Genomic DNA, 16,179 nt, shown 5'->3' with positions numbered 1-16,179 from the left:
AATTGACACTGTACAGTAGTAACATTGGTGCGGATGGGTAACATTAAACTAGTAGAGTGGTATTTTGTTTTTAGGTAGCAACTTTAATAATATTCATAAATAAATGACTTCTGAAAAAAAAAAGATTCTGACGAATTGAGAACCTCCTCCTTTTTAAAGGAGAAGCTGCGCAATTCAACGCATTTCTTTTGTCGTAAATGCCCCGATTTCTCCAAGATTTTTAAAGCAACGACTTCTTGACTGAACTGCAAGCCCCAAGTCCCAACCCTCAACCCAGATGATACAAAAGTACTCTGATCATCGAACTATTGAATTGAATTGTAGGTACTAATTCTTTATCTAACTAATTAGAGAGAGAGGTCGAAGTTCGGACACTAATGGTATAATAGGATCTATTCACTTTTTAATCGACTTCAAAAAGGAGGACGTTGGAATCTTTGTTTTTTATGTATGTTCTCCGATTACTTGAAGCCATCTGGACCGATGCGGATTTTTTTTTTTTGTTTGAAAGGGTATACTTTCCAGGTGGTCCCATATAAATTTCGTGAAGATTTGATGAATATCTTCGGAGATGGAGAACAGAGTTCTCCTCAATATATAACAGTAAATTGCTCGCGATCAGTGTAGCTTAGTAAATAGTACTTTTTAACTAGGCATAGAATATTTTACTATAGTGGGGCCACTAAAAATTATGAAATAAAATTTAAAAAAAAAACCGACTTCAATACTACCTTCGATCATAGATTATAGATATTATATTCAACCAAGCAGAGCACACCTATTCGTACATACCAAGCAGATACTACCTACGTTTCAACGCGTAGCGAAAATTCGTATGTCTATGTTTCAACGAATAGTTCCTATGGCGTTATGTTGGCTCCCCTGTCTGTCCAATTCATTGGCACCATATTTGCGAAGACGCAGATTTTGTTTATTATTTTTAAATTAAATTATACCATTTTAACTTTACAGCTGTAAACGGTGAATAAGAGTAATGGGGATAGAAGGTTATACATGCTGATACGGAGGTTTGAGATGTTTTCCCTTGAATCCTGGTGTAACAACATGAATCGTGCTTAAAGCTCAGATATGCCAGTTTGGAGCTCTTACTAGTTAAATTAATTAATTTCATTTGAATTGATGTAGTACTACATTAATTATTCTAAATGATATTTATTTGAAGTTTGTGTTTATATCGCAGGTGATAAATACCTTAGTTACTGAATGAAGTCTTATAATAATATAAAATATATAAACGATTTTCTGTTTCTATTCTTTTATTTTCTGTTTCTATTCTTTTACTAGCTGATGCCCACAGCTTCGCCCGCGTGGATTGGTCAGATCCCCTGCAGCATCAGGATTGAGGAGTTGGAATCCAAATTTTTTATGAAACAATGTCGCAAAGTTCCTCTATCGATTAAAAAAGAAATGACGCAAATCGGTTCAGAAATCTCGGAGATTTCGGTGTACATAGGTAGAAAACACAACTCCCTTCTTGAAAGTCGGTTAAAAAAGTAGCCTATGTTACACCCTGGTCAATCCTCTACTTGTATGTGAAAATCCCGTTAAAATCGGTTCAGCCGTTCCGAAGATTAGCCTTTTCAAACAGACGGACAGACAGACAAAAATTTTAAAAACGTGTGATTCAGTTATGGTATCGTTCAAATAACCATATGACCTTAATATGTGGTAGTTATTTCGAAATTACAGACAGACACTCCAATTTTATTTATTAGTAGTATAGATTTGAAACCTATTCAATTTCAAAAAAAAAGTTAGGAAGAACCATCCCTAGCAGAGCTGCTTGTTTGGCTATGTTGGCAGTACTGTCTTTCTGTCAGTATGAGCAGAGACATGCTACCTAAACTAGATTGTGCACTGAGACACCAAAAACGAGCCTATTGAGATAGCGCTAAATTGGATTGTGTCCCTTTCTATTAGGGTGACAACACGATTTGATAATGTAAGACATTTGACGGATTATAGGAGAGGATGAATCATCATGATAACCCATCGCCGCCCACTACTGAGCACGGGTCTCTTCTCAGAATGATAAAGGTTTAGGCCATAGTCTGCCGCGCTGTAGTTATAAAAGTAGAGAAATTCAATTTTTTTTTGTTCTGCGAAAAAGTACCAGTCATGTTAAGTATGGGTACCTATAATATAGGTAAGTAAAATTATTTTGTATAATCTGATGCATGTGTTTAGGTCCTAAACAGTGCTTAAGGAAGTTTGTAAGCAAGGCATACTTTTGGGAAAATTGATGGTACAGCGTTTCTTTTTAAAAAAAATTCAGTGCACACGAAGCCGTAGCAAAATCTTCCGCTTTAAAAAGCATTCCGCAAACTGCCGATTATTTGGTGATATTTCCTGGAACGACAGCGATCCATTTTTGCCTTAAGTCTTCATTTTTGGGAAATCTATCGTAAACAGAAAAAAACACTTCCATTAAACAATCAAATTATGGTTACCTTACTACTTCTGTATAGTAGGTATAGTACAGAATGTTCGCCATATTGTTTTGCTTGACACCCAGTGTTGTCATCCTATTAATTTAAAAAAATATTTATAATACTTTTTAAACTAAATGATATTTTAATGACATTATAAAATAAAGATAACGGTATGAAAATTACTGCGAAAACAAAAGAAAGTAATCTTGTTGTTTGAAATTAAATAAACAATGAATAAGAACTTTGTGAGCTACATCATAATTCGTACCATAGAAAATATTTTTTTATGCTTGCAATCCATTAGACAGTGACACAATCCAATTTATAGACCTCTCGCTCGGCTCGTTTTTCCGCTTAGCATAATTGTATTAAAAATTGGACTTTATGCTAATGCAACAGAGTTTATTTTTGCAGGGAATTAAATCTGAAGTGCACAATCATGTTTAGGTAGCACATCTCTGAGTATGAGTGATATAATGTTGGTATTGAAGCATGCAACACATTTCATACTCATAATTTTCGTATTTGTACGGAAGTGCTGCCTCTTTTAACGTAGTGATTACATACTCTTTGACTCTTTGTATGTTTGTTATTGATCTGTGTTGCTCAATCTGCAAAGATTTTAACCAGGGCCGTAAAGTAAATTAAAAAAAAAAAAAGATTTTAATCAGAATAAAATAATAAATTATAAAATCAATTATATATTTATAAAGCTTTAAACTGTACGGATTTTTACTATGACTGCTTTTTCTGTAGCAAGTTAATCCTCCTTTATTCTTAACCGGTTTTACAGTTTTAAACTCTGTTTTGTGGAATACTGTTTATTTTTGCTGATATCAACTTATTATTCAGACGACTTCTTCCAGAGCTGCTGTTAAATAACTACCTATAAGTAGATAAATTTGTGTGCTTATATAAATCGTTTGACTTTCATAAATACACAGACCTTGGGGCTTGGGTACCTATTTCTTAACAATGTCTGTGATTAAATTCATTAATGCAAGTGATGCAAAGTCACTTAACTGGTATCTCAAGTATATTGGTTTGCCACTGTCAGTTGGATTTATCATGTACCGTTTATGTTCTCAAGTAACAAATCGAAAACGCAGAAATGCTTTACAAGGAAAGGTAAGGGAACATATTAATTTTTGTTAATTATACATTTCTTAATCTTTTGATAAATCATTCTGGAAAGCTACTGACCTAGATTAATACATATTACAAATTGTTAGTAATAAAAACTGATTTATCTCATGAAGAGATAAACTTTTTAACATAAAACTAAATAATATTTTGTTCTTAAATTTGTTGTATTGAGTATACAGAGAGATAAATAAAATTTCCTGTACAGTGGCTCCAAAACCAGTAGTTCAATCTGAAGTTGCAACATGGCAGTCTGCGCAGGTCATAGACTAAAAAGATTTTAAATACACTAGCCTGGTTGAGTTCTGTTTTTGTACAATGTGTGCAGTGTGCACCTCGTGTTCAGATTGGACTACTTATTTTGCATGCAATATACTTATAATCTGATACAACTCAGATTCGCCTTAGTGGATACTAGCAGAACTGCACAATATCTAGTGCATACTTTAAACTTAACAAAGTCTTGATACATAGAATATATTGCAGGTTGTAGTCATTACTGGTGCTAGTTCAGGAATTGGAGAGGCTTTGGCTCATGTATTCTATGAATATGGCTGCAAAGTAGTTCTAGCTTCAAGGAGAAGAACAGAGCTAGATAGAGTTAAAGAAGATCTCTTATCTAAAAAAATTGTAAGTGCTTATTAGAGTTTTGTACCTGAAAGGTGCCAAAAGCACCCTATTACTAAGCCTCTGATGTCCATCTGTCTGTCACTGAACTGTATTTCGTGGTGTGTGTACTTTATGATGTGGTGAATAAGATAAGATAAGATAATTTATTTGCGAGAAAGTGGTACAATAAGATGGAAATTTATGATTACAGTCCTTAACTTTCTACTAAATTATTAGTGTGCAAATATTTAAGATAACAAAATTAACCTCTGATGACCTCCGTGGCGCAGTGGTGAGCGCTGTGTTCTTATAAGTGGAAGGTCCCAAGTTCAATTCACAGCAGGGGCAGTTTCAGAATTAATAATAATTTGTAGAATTGCTGGTCTGACCTGGTTATGGTAGCAGGCTACAGTTGTAGCTAATTACCACCTTACTGGCAAAGTCGTGCCACCAAGTGATTTTGCGTTCTGATACACATTATGATGCAGTGTAGAACCAATATAGAGTATGCATTTAATAAAACTGCCATAATGCTTCCATGTTAGCCCGCTACCAACTTAGGCAGCATTATCACTTATCACCGCATGAGATTGCAGTCAAAGGCTAACTTGTAATTGTATAAAAAACAAAAATAAAGAATATAGAAATGGAAGTGTCTAGATGGCCACAAGTTGTGGTTTGATAATAAAAATTATGCAGCTCCAAGAGGTTATTTTATTTCACAAATTATATAACCGCAAGTTATTAGGCTTTGCCTTTTGGAAAGGCCTATGTGCAGCAGTGGATACATACAGGCTGACGGATGGGATTGGATTGAAGTTATTAGCTTTTAAAATTTGTTCTGAAACGAGACTTGATAAGGTGCAACCTTTATTGAAAGAATGGTAGTATGAAAATTGAGTATGTGTTTTTGAATTTTTCTTTTCTAATTTTCAGCCTTCAACTGAGGAACCAGTAGTGTGCGAACTAGACTTATCGAATTTAGAGCAGTTGGAACCATTTGTCAAAAAGATATATGATACCTGTGGCCAGATTGACATCCTAATTAACAATGGTGGAGTATCCCATCGTGGTTCAATCCTTCACACAACATTGGAAGTGGATAAAAAAATTATGTATACCAACTATTTTGGTTCTGTGGGATTGACTAAAGGTATATTTGTTTTACTTAATTCAATATTTTTGAGCCAGTTGCCTATTGAGCAGACCTAAAGTGACCAAAAAAACTGCCAGTGGCCTACATAACTGCCGTCCTAACGAAGAGAGCAATAACTAGGTTTCGACTACTTTCGAGATATTCGCGGTTATGATTAGCTACTTACAAATCGTAATATTACATATTGCAGTTTTGATTACCAACAGAACCGAAACTACTGAAGATACAAAAAAGACGTCTAAGGCGAAAATATAGAGCTCATTTTCCTGATTACCCTAACGAAGAGAGCAATAACTAGGTTTCGACTACTTTCGAGATATTCGCGGTTATGATTAGCTACTTACAAATCGTAATATTACATATTGCAATTTTGATAACCAACAGAACCGAAACTACTGAAGATACAAAAAAGACGTCTAAGGCGAAAATATAGAGCTCATTTTCCTGATTACGGATATGGTCTTAAGTCAATTTGCCCAAAAACTCGACTTATTGCACTCTTTGTTAGGACGGCAGATAAGTCAGGATTGGTTAGTCAGTTCTGTTAAAATGGTAAAGTTAATAAACCCTGACTTGTGCAATCCAATTTGTTTTTATTGGTAATCAAAAACTTGAGTATCTATATGTGTTTGCAACCAGCTTAATATTTGGTTGGGAAATGTAGTTAAGACTTCAAAAGAAAGTTAGTCGTTATGATTGACATATTTACTTAGTGCCAAAAAAATTAATGCCATAAAGCCTAAGTAGCTAATTTATTTAGGAGGCAGTGCTGAAATTCTAAAGCAAACATCAAATACTATCCACTGTACTTAAACACTCCAGTTAAATGTAAACTAATTATTATTTAGTCAGTTATTCACACTTGTAAAGTCTTAATTATTTAAAAATGATATAAAAGTATGCTATAAAGTACTTACTTTTTATAGGTTCTTAAATTTCTTAAATGTTGCGGTTTAATAACTGCAACATTTAAGAACCAATAAAAAGTACTTTATGTAAATTATATTATTATGACTATCATCACACTTAATATTATAAAGGCGATGTGTGTGTGTGTGTATGTTTGTTACTCCTTCACGCAAAAACTACTGGACCGATTTGGCTGAAATTTGGAATGGAGATAGATAATATCCTGGATTAGCACATAGGCTACTTTTTATCCCGGAAAATCAAAGAGTTCCCACGGGATTTCAAAAAACCTAAATCCACGCGGGCGAAGTCGCGGGCATCGGCTAGTATAAAATAATATGGAGTTCTAATAGCTGTGTTACCCTAATCATGTTAATTTTGCAGATGAATCAGTGTCACAATTTATTTGTTGCATTAAAAACTTTTTTTTCAGCGGTATTGCCCAGAATGGTTGAAAAGAAAAGTGGACATGTGGTATTTGTTAGTTCTGTACAAGGATTGATTGCGATACCAGATCGATCCGCCTATGCTGCTTCTAAACATGCTCTTCAAGCCTTTGCAGATTCCTTGCGTTCTGAAATGTATCAACATAAAATTGACGTGTCTGTTGTTAGCCCGGGATATGTAAAAACAGCAGTTTCATTGAATGCTCTCAATGGCAGTGGGGAGAATCATGCAGGCAAGCAGACAAAATAAATACTTTGTGTTTAATCTTTACGTTATTGCATGATAATTTTTTATTATTATAAAACGTTGGTGGTAGTTGCTGGTTTCTGCTACAGTCTTTCGGTTTTTTAATGTAAAGAATTATTAACATTATGCTGCAGTGAAACTTGTACAGTTAGTTCAGTTACACAATTCACGTGCGCGCTTGCGGCCTGCGCAGACTAGGGACTATTGGTCGCGGAAGACAAAAGTGTCATAAAGGGGCAAGCGACGGGTCTGCCCGCGAATTTCAAATTTTACTTGGTTTTTCGCAATTTGTAAACTAATACGACAAAGTAGGCTTATGGCATTCTAGTTGCGACAATGGCAGTAACTCAGTGCGCGAGTCTAACTCGCACTTGCCCGGTTTTTTCTATACCATGTACACCAATTTCTGTACAGATTTGCAAATTATTCTTCTCACTCAATAGAGGCTAGATGGCCCCATTAAAATTTCTGAATCCAATTCCTTAATTCTTATGCTGCAGGGATATGGCCACCTAAGTTATGGATATTCAGAAACTGTTTATAGTGAATTGATAATAATGTAAGAATCAAGCAGACTTCATGATTGTACTCCCAACTCTTCAACTCTGATGATGTCACTCCTAAGCCATGGGGATTTATGAACCGTTAATTTAGAATAGATATAGTTGGTACCAAGCATTTTGATCTGTTTTAATATTTTAGTTCTATATTTAAGTGTTTGATGTTGATAAGTGATTGATGTTGATAATTATTTTTCAGTAATGGACAAAAGTACAGCAGCTGGTTTCACTCCGGAGTATGTTGCAATGAAGATTTTAGATATGGTAGTAAATAAAGATAAGGAATTGGTAATTAGCCAATTTTTGCCAAACCTGGCTGTGTTTTTGAGACATTCAGTGCCTTCTTTATATTTCTGGGTAATGGCACGAAGGGCTAACATCACAAATTAATTATAATTAAAAAGGGTATAAGTTATTTATTCAATTCTGAAGTGGCCATATTTAGCTTATTTATTTAAAAATAATGGGATAAAAAAGGTACTATAATATCATTCCTTTCATTACTTTTTTGTATAACATATTTATTGTATAGAAAAAACTATTTAACTATTAAATAAAACAAGTTTTATAAATGTAACTTTTATTACATAGTAACAGTGATAATCCACTCCATTGTCCACACTGTTATTATGCTGCTATAAGATTATTTTTAACAGAATCCAACAACCTGCTGTCCTATCTAAAAAGCATCCTTCCTTAAATTTAAAAGAAAATATTTGTACATAATTACTATTCTATTTTAATTTTAATAACATTTTTTAAATAATAGTAACAAATTTACATTGTTCCCTACAAAAAATTAGTTATTATACAGAGAAAGAGCACTAATAAGCATATATTTGTGATTGTACTCATTTCATAAAAATATATTATTTCCATTTTTGCCTAATGCAAGCATATCAGACGGAATATGCTGCATAAAATATTTCTGTATTATTTAAAAATATTATAAATTCTCCATAAGCATATCGCAGTTGCAGCTAATGATATAGTATTATGTAAAATGACTTGTCTTCTATTATCAGTGTGCACTAGGACAACGGGAGATGCTGAGGTCAAATCACTTAAAATTGGCAGTTTAGATAAGTGCCGTAGATCTTTTTCTTCTTGATATTTGCAACAGGGGTCCCACTGCCATGAAAGTGTGTAGCAACCTGCACATAACACTGACACTACTCCAAAAGGTGTGCATGCTAATGAACTCCAAGCCAAGCCTGTAACATTTATAATTAGTTAGATTACTTTTATTAAGTAAGTATAACTACTTAATAAAGTAGGTACTAAGATTTTGTAGGGGACTTTGGTAAGAAATTAAGAAAACGCTTTTTAAATTAATTTTCAGCTTTTTCTTATAGAGGAGGTACCAGCCATTACCTTTGTCCTATAACAGATCCATTGAACCTACTGTCCACATTAATTAAAAACCTAATATTTAAACACTTCTAGGTCATCATTATATAGTGTGCATGCAAAACAAGTTGTCCAATCTGAACATGAGGTGTTTGACTTAATTGAACAAAAACAGATTTCTGTTGGGATTGTTTATTTGATCCTTGATCTATGACCTGCACATCCCCCATGTTGCAACTTCATTGGACTACTTGTGTTGCGATCATTAATTACTATACGAGCTAAACATTGGTGAAATTGGAAATCCACCAAATATTTGAAAATTGAGTAACTATTTGCTTTTCAAAAAAAAAATGTACTTAAGTATTTAATTTCACTGCATAATTAGAGAAATATACTTGACTAGCACAAACTAAAGTTTAAAAATTGATTATGTACTTCATTAATGTGTGCATTTATTAAACAAGTCTTTCGATTTCCAGCTAGCAGTACTTATGAACATGAAACATTTTCCAACTCACCCGAAGCAATACTACACAATCCACTATACACAGAGACTTTATGTAAGAGGTTCCCTACATATATCCACCTAGCTGTTTCTTCTCCAAGCGGTTCAGGTTCTATGACAATAACACTCACACCAGCCTCAAGTGCTCTTTCCAGTTCCATTTCAAACTTAATATGAGCATTTTCGCTGTCGTATACTTCTCTAACTATTACTACTTGGGAAGGTTTAAGATCACTGGAAAATGAATTGAACGTTATGTTAAATATACTGCATTAGGATATTGCAATACTATAAAATTAATTACAAAGCAATGATATAAGCATATACTGGGATACTTTACTGTAAATTAGCTCTATTTAATATAATTTGTAATAAAACCTGAACTTTCGTTTATTTACAAACCTGTCACTTTCATCACCCGCCATCTTAGCTATAGACAAATGTCATGATTGTAGAGTAATTGATAAGTGGTGTGCTTTTGATTTGAATCGGTAAAAATTATCGATTTTATTCTTTAAGTTTAGTAGAGACGGGTAAGATTGGTATTGTACCAGACAGGTCGAGATGGCAATTTTCTAGTGAGGTGACATCACATGTTCCGGGTAATCGATGATTTTCATGGTAGGTACGCAACAAAAATATAGTAAAATTATTATTTACCACGTTTTTAAAAAGTAATAGGTAGGTACATAGTTAGGTATCTTATTCATTACAATCAAAATCAAATGAATTTTTAATATCATCGCTACAAACACTTTATTGCATTGTGAAAGTGATTTCAATTGTTCATATTAAGGTCCTACTGATTTTGAATGACAATTTAGGTTCTCTTGGGCAATATTATCACTATCAATTAGTGTTTCACTAGACTAAAATACCCCTAGAGTATTTTCGTGAAGAAGAAATCTATGATATCACTAGATTTGTCTAGTAAAATAGTTTAATTGAGAAAGTTAGCCATATCCCTGAGAGATATGGCCAACTCCCGGTTTATGCCATTTCGCTGCGATATACATTTAATATAGTCGTGGCCAATTAAAGGGACAAAACAATATCGTAAAATTGGTGTATTCAAGTGCGAGTCGGACTCGAACTTTGCATTGCGGCCATCTCTGCTTATTATAAGTTCACTAGATGATGCCCACGACTTCGTCCGCGTGGATTTAGTTTTTTAAATTCCGTGGGAACTCTTTGATTTTTCTCTTTGACTTTTAAAAAGTTGCCTAGGTTAGGTAAGTATAATATTAGTATGGATGAGAAACTGCTCGCTGAAAGACATACTGTGGGACGAATCCCGTTGCGTTGGCACCCTTCGGGTACGTAACCCCGAAAACGACAAACGCCTGTAGTAAGTATACATGCTTTTTAACCCAAAAAGAGGGGTGTTATAAGTTTGACGTGTGTATCTGTGTATCTGTTTGTGGCATCGTAGCTCCTAAACTAATGAACCGATTTTATTTTAGTTTTTTTTTGTTTGAAAGGTGGCTTTATCGAGATTCGAGAGTGTTCTTAGCTATGTAATCCAAGAAAATCGATTCAGCCGTTTGAAAGCTATCAGCTCTTTTCTAATTACTGTAACCTTCACTTGTCGGGGTGTTATAATTTTTTAATTTACACTTCTTGCTTGCTGTTTTTCAAACGCGAGTGGATGTAGCATAACATGCCTGATCATTCGACACCAAGCTTATGCTCGAGTAGCGAAAAGTTCTAGAAAGTAGACACATTTATACCTTTTACACGTCGGACTGGGTCGTTGATGGGAGTTTGAGGGGTCGAGGATGGGAATTTATGGGACTGGAGTGTGACTGGAGGGTCGGTCGATCGGTCAAACGGGGGTCGGGGGATAGGAGTGTGGGAACGGAGATTAAGGGTCGGAAAGGTCGGGTGGTCGTAAGGTTGGGGGTTCGTTGAGTTAGTTGGGGAGCGAGGAGTTAGGTTTTGGTGGGTTGGGAGATCATAGGGTCCGGTCGGGGACTAGACAAATGGAAAAATAAATTCTTAGCTTTCATAGCGCTAAATTAGTAATCTGTGATACCTACTTACCTACTGTGGTTAGATTTTGTTTTTACAACAGCAATCAAGAGCGAAGCCGGACGGATCAGCTAGTATATAATATTATCATGTGTCTGTATCTACTTTGCTTATCCCAGAAGTGCTTGCTTCCTTCTATACTAGGTTTCGTACGCAAAGAGTAAAAAAGGTGCCCTATTAATGTCACTGTTGTCTCTCTGTCGTCGTGTCACGGGTCTCTGACGAAAAATAAGTAGTTACGAACCTGAAATTTTGGTATTTGGTGAAGTACGTTGGCCCAAAATCGAAAACTGAATTAGAAACTCAATTCAATTATATTTAGGGGTCTCACATGAAAAAGGAGCTGGATTTATTTTCATCATCATTGTCTAGTTAGAGCTCGTTGAGTGGAGTACGGTTACCACTTATTTTTTATTGTCACTTATTTAACTTAAAAAATAAAGAAATGAGGGCCATTTGCCAGTTTAGGCCATTTTTGTGACGGGGTCTATGTCAAAAACTATTAGTTATTTCATATCCTACTGTATTTTAACAACAAATACTCAAAACAACAATTCATAAATTAAATAGTTGGCTGTGACCAAAAGTCAAAACATAATTCTGTACGGAACCCTAAAAGAGCGAGGCTCGACTGAAATACGCAAGAGATGCGCTTCCCTTCCCTACTCCAGGTCAGATAGGTATATACGCACAGTATGCCCCTACTAATTAAGTAATTTTAATATTAATCAAAAATCATCCAAAAATTTTCAAAATACTTAATATTAATTTTGTCGATGTAGACATTTTCTTCCACATACAGTTCGCCCACTACTCCCATTCTAAAATCCGTTTGCCGGATTAGGTAAAGGTGAATGTTGCAAACAATTTCAAACCAAAAGACGACGTAAAATAAACTATCAAGTTTAAACTTTTTGATTTCTTAAAATCATAGTGTTAGGGTTCAATTTTCTTAAATATTGTGTGTCTTTTGCGCTTTTATTACTTTAATAGTTGTGTTTAGTGAGAATCTTATAAGGAGCGTGTGGGCGCAAGGCTGACCTTATAGGCGCCCACAACTCGGCTAACATTAATATGATTTCCCGACTACCCACTCTCAACTGACATTATAGCCATAAGTGTTTTAAGAATGATTAAAAAGTGTGTAGGAAAATATCTAACCAAAGCTCTTTCTTATAAGGCTAACTCCACATATGGCCGAAAATGATTTCATTATAAGTACCTACTTTTTATGAGTGATATCACTGATTTGATTATTTTACTGTGCACTTTTGCAATGCAAGTTCTGTGTGGATTAAGCTCGTATTTGAAATGGTGGATGATGCATCCAAGTTCCAGTAGGTATATGTCAATGATTCCCACAGAATGGTTTAAAACAAGGGTCGGATCAACGAATTCCTGAAAGACCGGCCACGCATTGGCGGATCCTCTGGTACTGCAAATGTTCATTGGCGGTGGTAATTTACGTGTTTACATCAGGGGACCCGCCTGGTCGTTGGTCGCTATTTCAATAATAAATTTAAAGTATACTAAGTTATACAGGACACTCGATATAATAGCAATACAAAAATTTATGTCACACGAGCCATAATTAAGAATTGATTGACACCTCATTCATCAAAATCGGCTCAGTAATTTAGGCGCTACGGTGGAACACACATAGATACAAACCAACATACATACGAGTACATAGACTGCTAAAATCATATAACCCTTCCTTTTGGCTTTGCTGTAGTCGGGTAGAAAGAAACCTCACAGAAATTTACCACAGTCTCTTATCCCATTACGCAAAGTAAGCAGGCTATTTAATATTAGATACTCCAATTTCAACACCTGCCAAATATGTTTAAACAGTTGTAAAAATAAAAAAATTAGGATTATTTAGTAGGGTAGTGGACTGTTGTATTTGGCTTCTTTGTTTCTTATTCTTATCATTGCTAATTAATCTGTAAGGGTATTTGAATTATTGCAATTGATTTTAGATTATTAATTTATTTATTGAAGGTGGTTTAATAAAATCAATAATGACTTATTTGATGCCATGCGAGGAGGAGGATGCAAGGAGCCCATCTTCATAGAAATTGTATAAGATTTGTATGGGTGTTTTGACGGTATTTACGACCGTCCGAGACTCAACGATTATTGAATAGCTTCGGCGTTTAGATCGCGAACTGGGCAATTACATTTTTATTTTGCAATTGGTTATTTTTCCAGTGAATCCCTCGATAACCTCTACGCGTTGTGAGCTGTGCCCATCGCGTGTTTTGGGAGGATATTACAATTATTTGATAAAAATATTTCACCTAATTTTCTGCGTGATACCTTACGCTAATTTCTTAGCAGTAAAGTGTGTCATGTGTTTTTTCTTAGGGTCAATTCATAGTAGCACAGAGTCGAAGCGAATCGAAGCATCAAATTCTTCTAAATTAAGTTGGACGAATGCGCACGTATTCGCGTGAAATCGCGCACGTTCGCACGCTTTTATATTTTTTTTTTTCACGCAGTCGAGTTTCAACTATGGAAATTATCGTTGCAAGTTAAACGGACTCATTAACGACCTCGCTCATTTCGCGGTCGAGCCCCGGCTAATTATGCTATTTGGAATGTACGAAAGCTTTCAGATGACAGCCAGTTAACCCAGACCGATTTTCCTCACGATAAAAAAGGTGGTAGTTGAAATGTGCAGATCTAATTTGTATCCTTGGTTTAAATGAGGTACGCAGAGGATATCACTTTGCGAATTGCCAAGCTAAGGTTAAGGTAGCTTTTATAAAGCTACTCTCTATGGTTATATTGAACTCTTTGATTTTCCGGGATTAAAAGTAGCCTATGCCACTGTCTTTAACTATGTAGGTATACCTACCCATGCAAAAAATCACGTCGATTATTGCAGGGCCAGTGTTACGACGAGAATCGCGATTGTCGCACAAACCAATAAACCAACACATGAACAATCAAACGCGCTTTCGCATTTTATAATATGGGTAGTGCAGTAGGTAGATAAGTATTCATACCTATAGTAATTTGTTTTCCATTTATTTAGTTCGGAAGCCTACAAGTAGTAGATAGGGACCGTTTTATTTCTATCCAAGTAAACTCCATTTAAATATTTTCAAGCGAGGCTGGTGTACGAGTTGAATAGTATGATTCCAATTGTGGAGTATACGATGGAGCGGGTGCGGCTATTGAACTCGGGCACTGCGCGGCCGCGCGCCGTGGTACACGCCGCCGCCGCCCGCCCGCGCCGCGCTCTGTCTTACTGCCAATTTTCCGGGATTTCCGGGAAAGTCCCGATATCTATAGCTATTAAACTTAATACCTACTTCCTTACTACCTTACTTACTACCTTAGGTAGGTTACCGCTGATATACCTACCTAATAATTGCTCCTAATTTTATTGTTAAGTAACTTAGGTTTTCCATCCCTCTAATGTAGGTATATCAGTGTTTTGATTGTAAACTTATTTAAAGACTTATGTTGATAATAAACAGTATTTTAGCCAGTGTTGCTAACACTTATTTAAACTCTTCTCAGACTTGGACGCGTTTGGAACCCTCGTAGCTTTAGTTTTAAGTTTACGTAATTAATTATCACCATTATATCATCTTACAAATCTAACAATTCCGACCATCAAAAGGTGTACAATAGTACCTACCTCTTTGAATAAATGATTTTGAGTTTAGAGTTTGAGTTTCAGTTTAAAAATTGACCGATGATAAATTATTTACCTACTATGTATAATTGACGGCTGAAATCAATATAATCAATCCATCTGTAATATGTCGATAAGACAATACAATAAAATAACAATACATGACAAAATAACAACGTTGCTATCGATCGATTACGATTAGATTGATTAATATTGATTTCAGCCAGAAAAAGAACAAGATCATGATGTCTCAGAAAATCGAGTTCTTTGGTGACCCTAATCCCCACCTCCCCGTCGCGCATCGCACTCACGATCACGAAGTTCTAGCAAGTACCTACCAACGCGGCCCAGGGCCCTTCAAATCTTATATCAACAAAATAACAATGTTTGTTTATGACCTAAAGTAAAATAGCACAATAGCTAGCCCATGAATGCTTCTATTCTTGCCTCGTATCGACTATCGCTGGAGATAATGGCACGCTGTATTGTTTCATTAAATTCACGGCCGAAGCCTCATTCTATTTACTTACATGTAATGGATTTATAATATAGTTCCTATCTTATTGTACTCTTACGTTTTAGATTAAAGATTAAAAGTTAAAAATGCGTATCCGTATGATGCATAAACATGTTGAGTAATTCTGAATTTTTTAGTGAAGGGTTTTTTGGCGCCAATCAGGAGCATTTTTCAGGTACCTAATGGTAGACACAGTAACATAAAAAAGTCTACCAAAAACTATCACTTATTAAAAAAAAAGATCCCAATGTGCCAACTGCCGCATCGTGACGTTCGTTTGGTCTGAAAATTAGTTTGTAGTACTTATGCGTTCCAAACATTGAAATGGGCATAAACAATACCTACGCTGCTGTAAGACGTGTGCCCGTGGATATAATGAATACTTAATAATTCTTATTATGTTCTTCGTATTGACTTGAAACAATCTCATACGTAACATTTAGTTCCAAGTATTTATAGATAGGCACGCATCACACTTACTGCTTTCATCAGCGCCAAAATGGCGAAAATCAAGTTAGGTAGGTAGGTACTTCAAAAACAGATCGACAATCGCAGATCGTAGGCAATGTGAAGACCTATATATAAAGGTATTATCTAT

The 16,179-nt window shown here is 35.2% G+C and overlaps 2 protein-coding genes across 2 annotated transcripts; one reads left to right on the top strand and one right to left on the bottom strand.

The window, feature by feature from the left end:
* The first annotated feature begins 3,338 nt into the window (after positions 1–3,338).
* LOC123881173 (dehydrogenase/reductase SDR family protein 7-like) lies at positions 3,339–7,995 on the top strand. The gene is made up of 5 exons (XM_045929802.1): positions 3,339–3,581; positions 4,083–4,226; positions 5,142–5,358; positions 6,704–6,949; positions 7,723–7,995. The coding sequence occupies exons 1-5, from the start codon at positions 3,429–3,431 to the stop codon at positions 7,911–7,913; spliced, it is 951 nt and encodes a 316-aa protein (XP_045785758.1). The 5' UTR covers positions 3,339–3,428; the 3' UTR covers positions 7,914–7,995.
* A 91-nt stretch (positions 7,996–8,086) lies between these two features.
* Positions 8,087–9,926, bottom strand: LOC123881174 (transmembrane protein 11-B, mitochondrial). The gene is made up of 3 exons (XM_045929803.1): positions 9,784–9,926; positions 9,395–9,615; positions 8,087–8,737 (listed from the first exon to the last, which is right to left on the bottom strand). Exons 1-3 carry the CDS (start codon positions 9,804–9,806, stop codon positions 8,457–8,459), a joined length of 525 nt encoding a protein of 174 aa, XP_045785759.1. The 5' UTR covers positions 9,807–9,926; the 3' UTR covers positions 8,087–8,456.
* Positions 9,927–16,179: the final 6,253 nt, after the last annotated feature.

Source organism: Maniola jurtina, chromosome 3 (genome assembly GCF_905333055.1).
Source record: "Maniola jurtina chromosome 3, ilManJurt1.1, whole genome shotgun sequence".
Classification (NCBI taxonomy): Eukaryota; Metazoa; Arthropoda; class Insecta; order Lepidoptera; family Nymphalidae; genus Maniola; species Maniola jurtina.
The sequence above is the reverse complement of the archived record's forward strand: the minus strand, read 5'-3'. Positions and strand labels throughout refer to the sequence as shown.

What these genes read in the sequence shown, in the direction of transcription:
- LOC123881173 (XM_045929802.1), top strand. Translation starts at nt 3,429, where the DNA reads ATGTCTGTGATTAAATTCATTAATGCAAGTGATGCAAAGTCACTTAAC. An exon ending in ATCTCTTATCTAAAAAAATT is followed by an intron (nt 4,227 to 5,141) that starts GTAAGTGCTTAT and finishes TCTAATTTTCAG; the next exon opens with CCTTCAACTGAGGAACCAGT. An exon ending in TTCTGTGGGATTGACTAAAG is followed by an intron (nt 5,359 to 6,703) that starts GTATATTTGTTT and finishes CTTTTTTTTCAG; the next exon opens with CGGTATTGCCCAGAATGGTT.
- LOC123881174 (XM_045929803.1), bottom strand. Translation starts at nt 9,806, where the DNA reads ATGGCGGGTGATGAAAGTGACAG. An exon ending in GCGGGTGATGAAAGTGACAG is followed by an intron (nt 9,616 to 9,783) that starts GTTTGTAAATAA and finishes TTCATTTTCCAG; the next exon opens with TGATCTTAAACCTTCCCAAG. An exon ending in ATTGTGTAGTATTGCTTCGG is followed by an intron (nt 8,738 to 9,394) that starts GTGAGTTGGAAA and finishes TAAATGTTACAG; the next exon opens with GCTTGGCTTGGAGTTCATTA.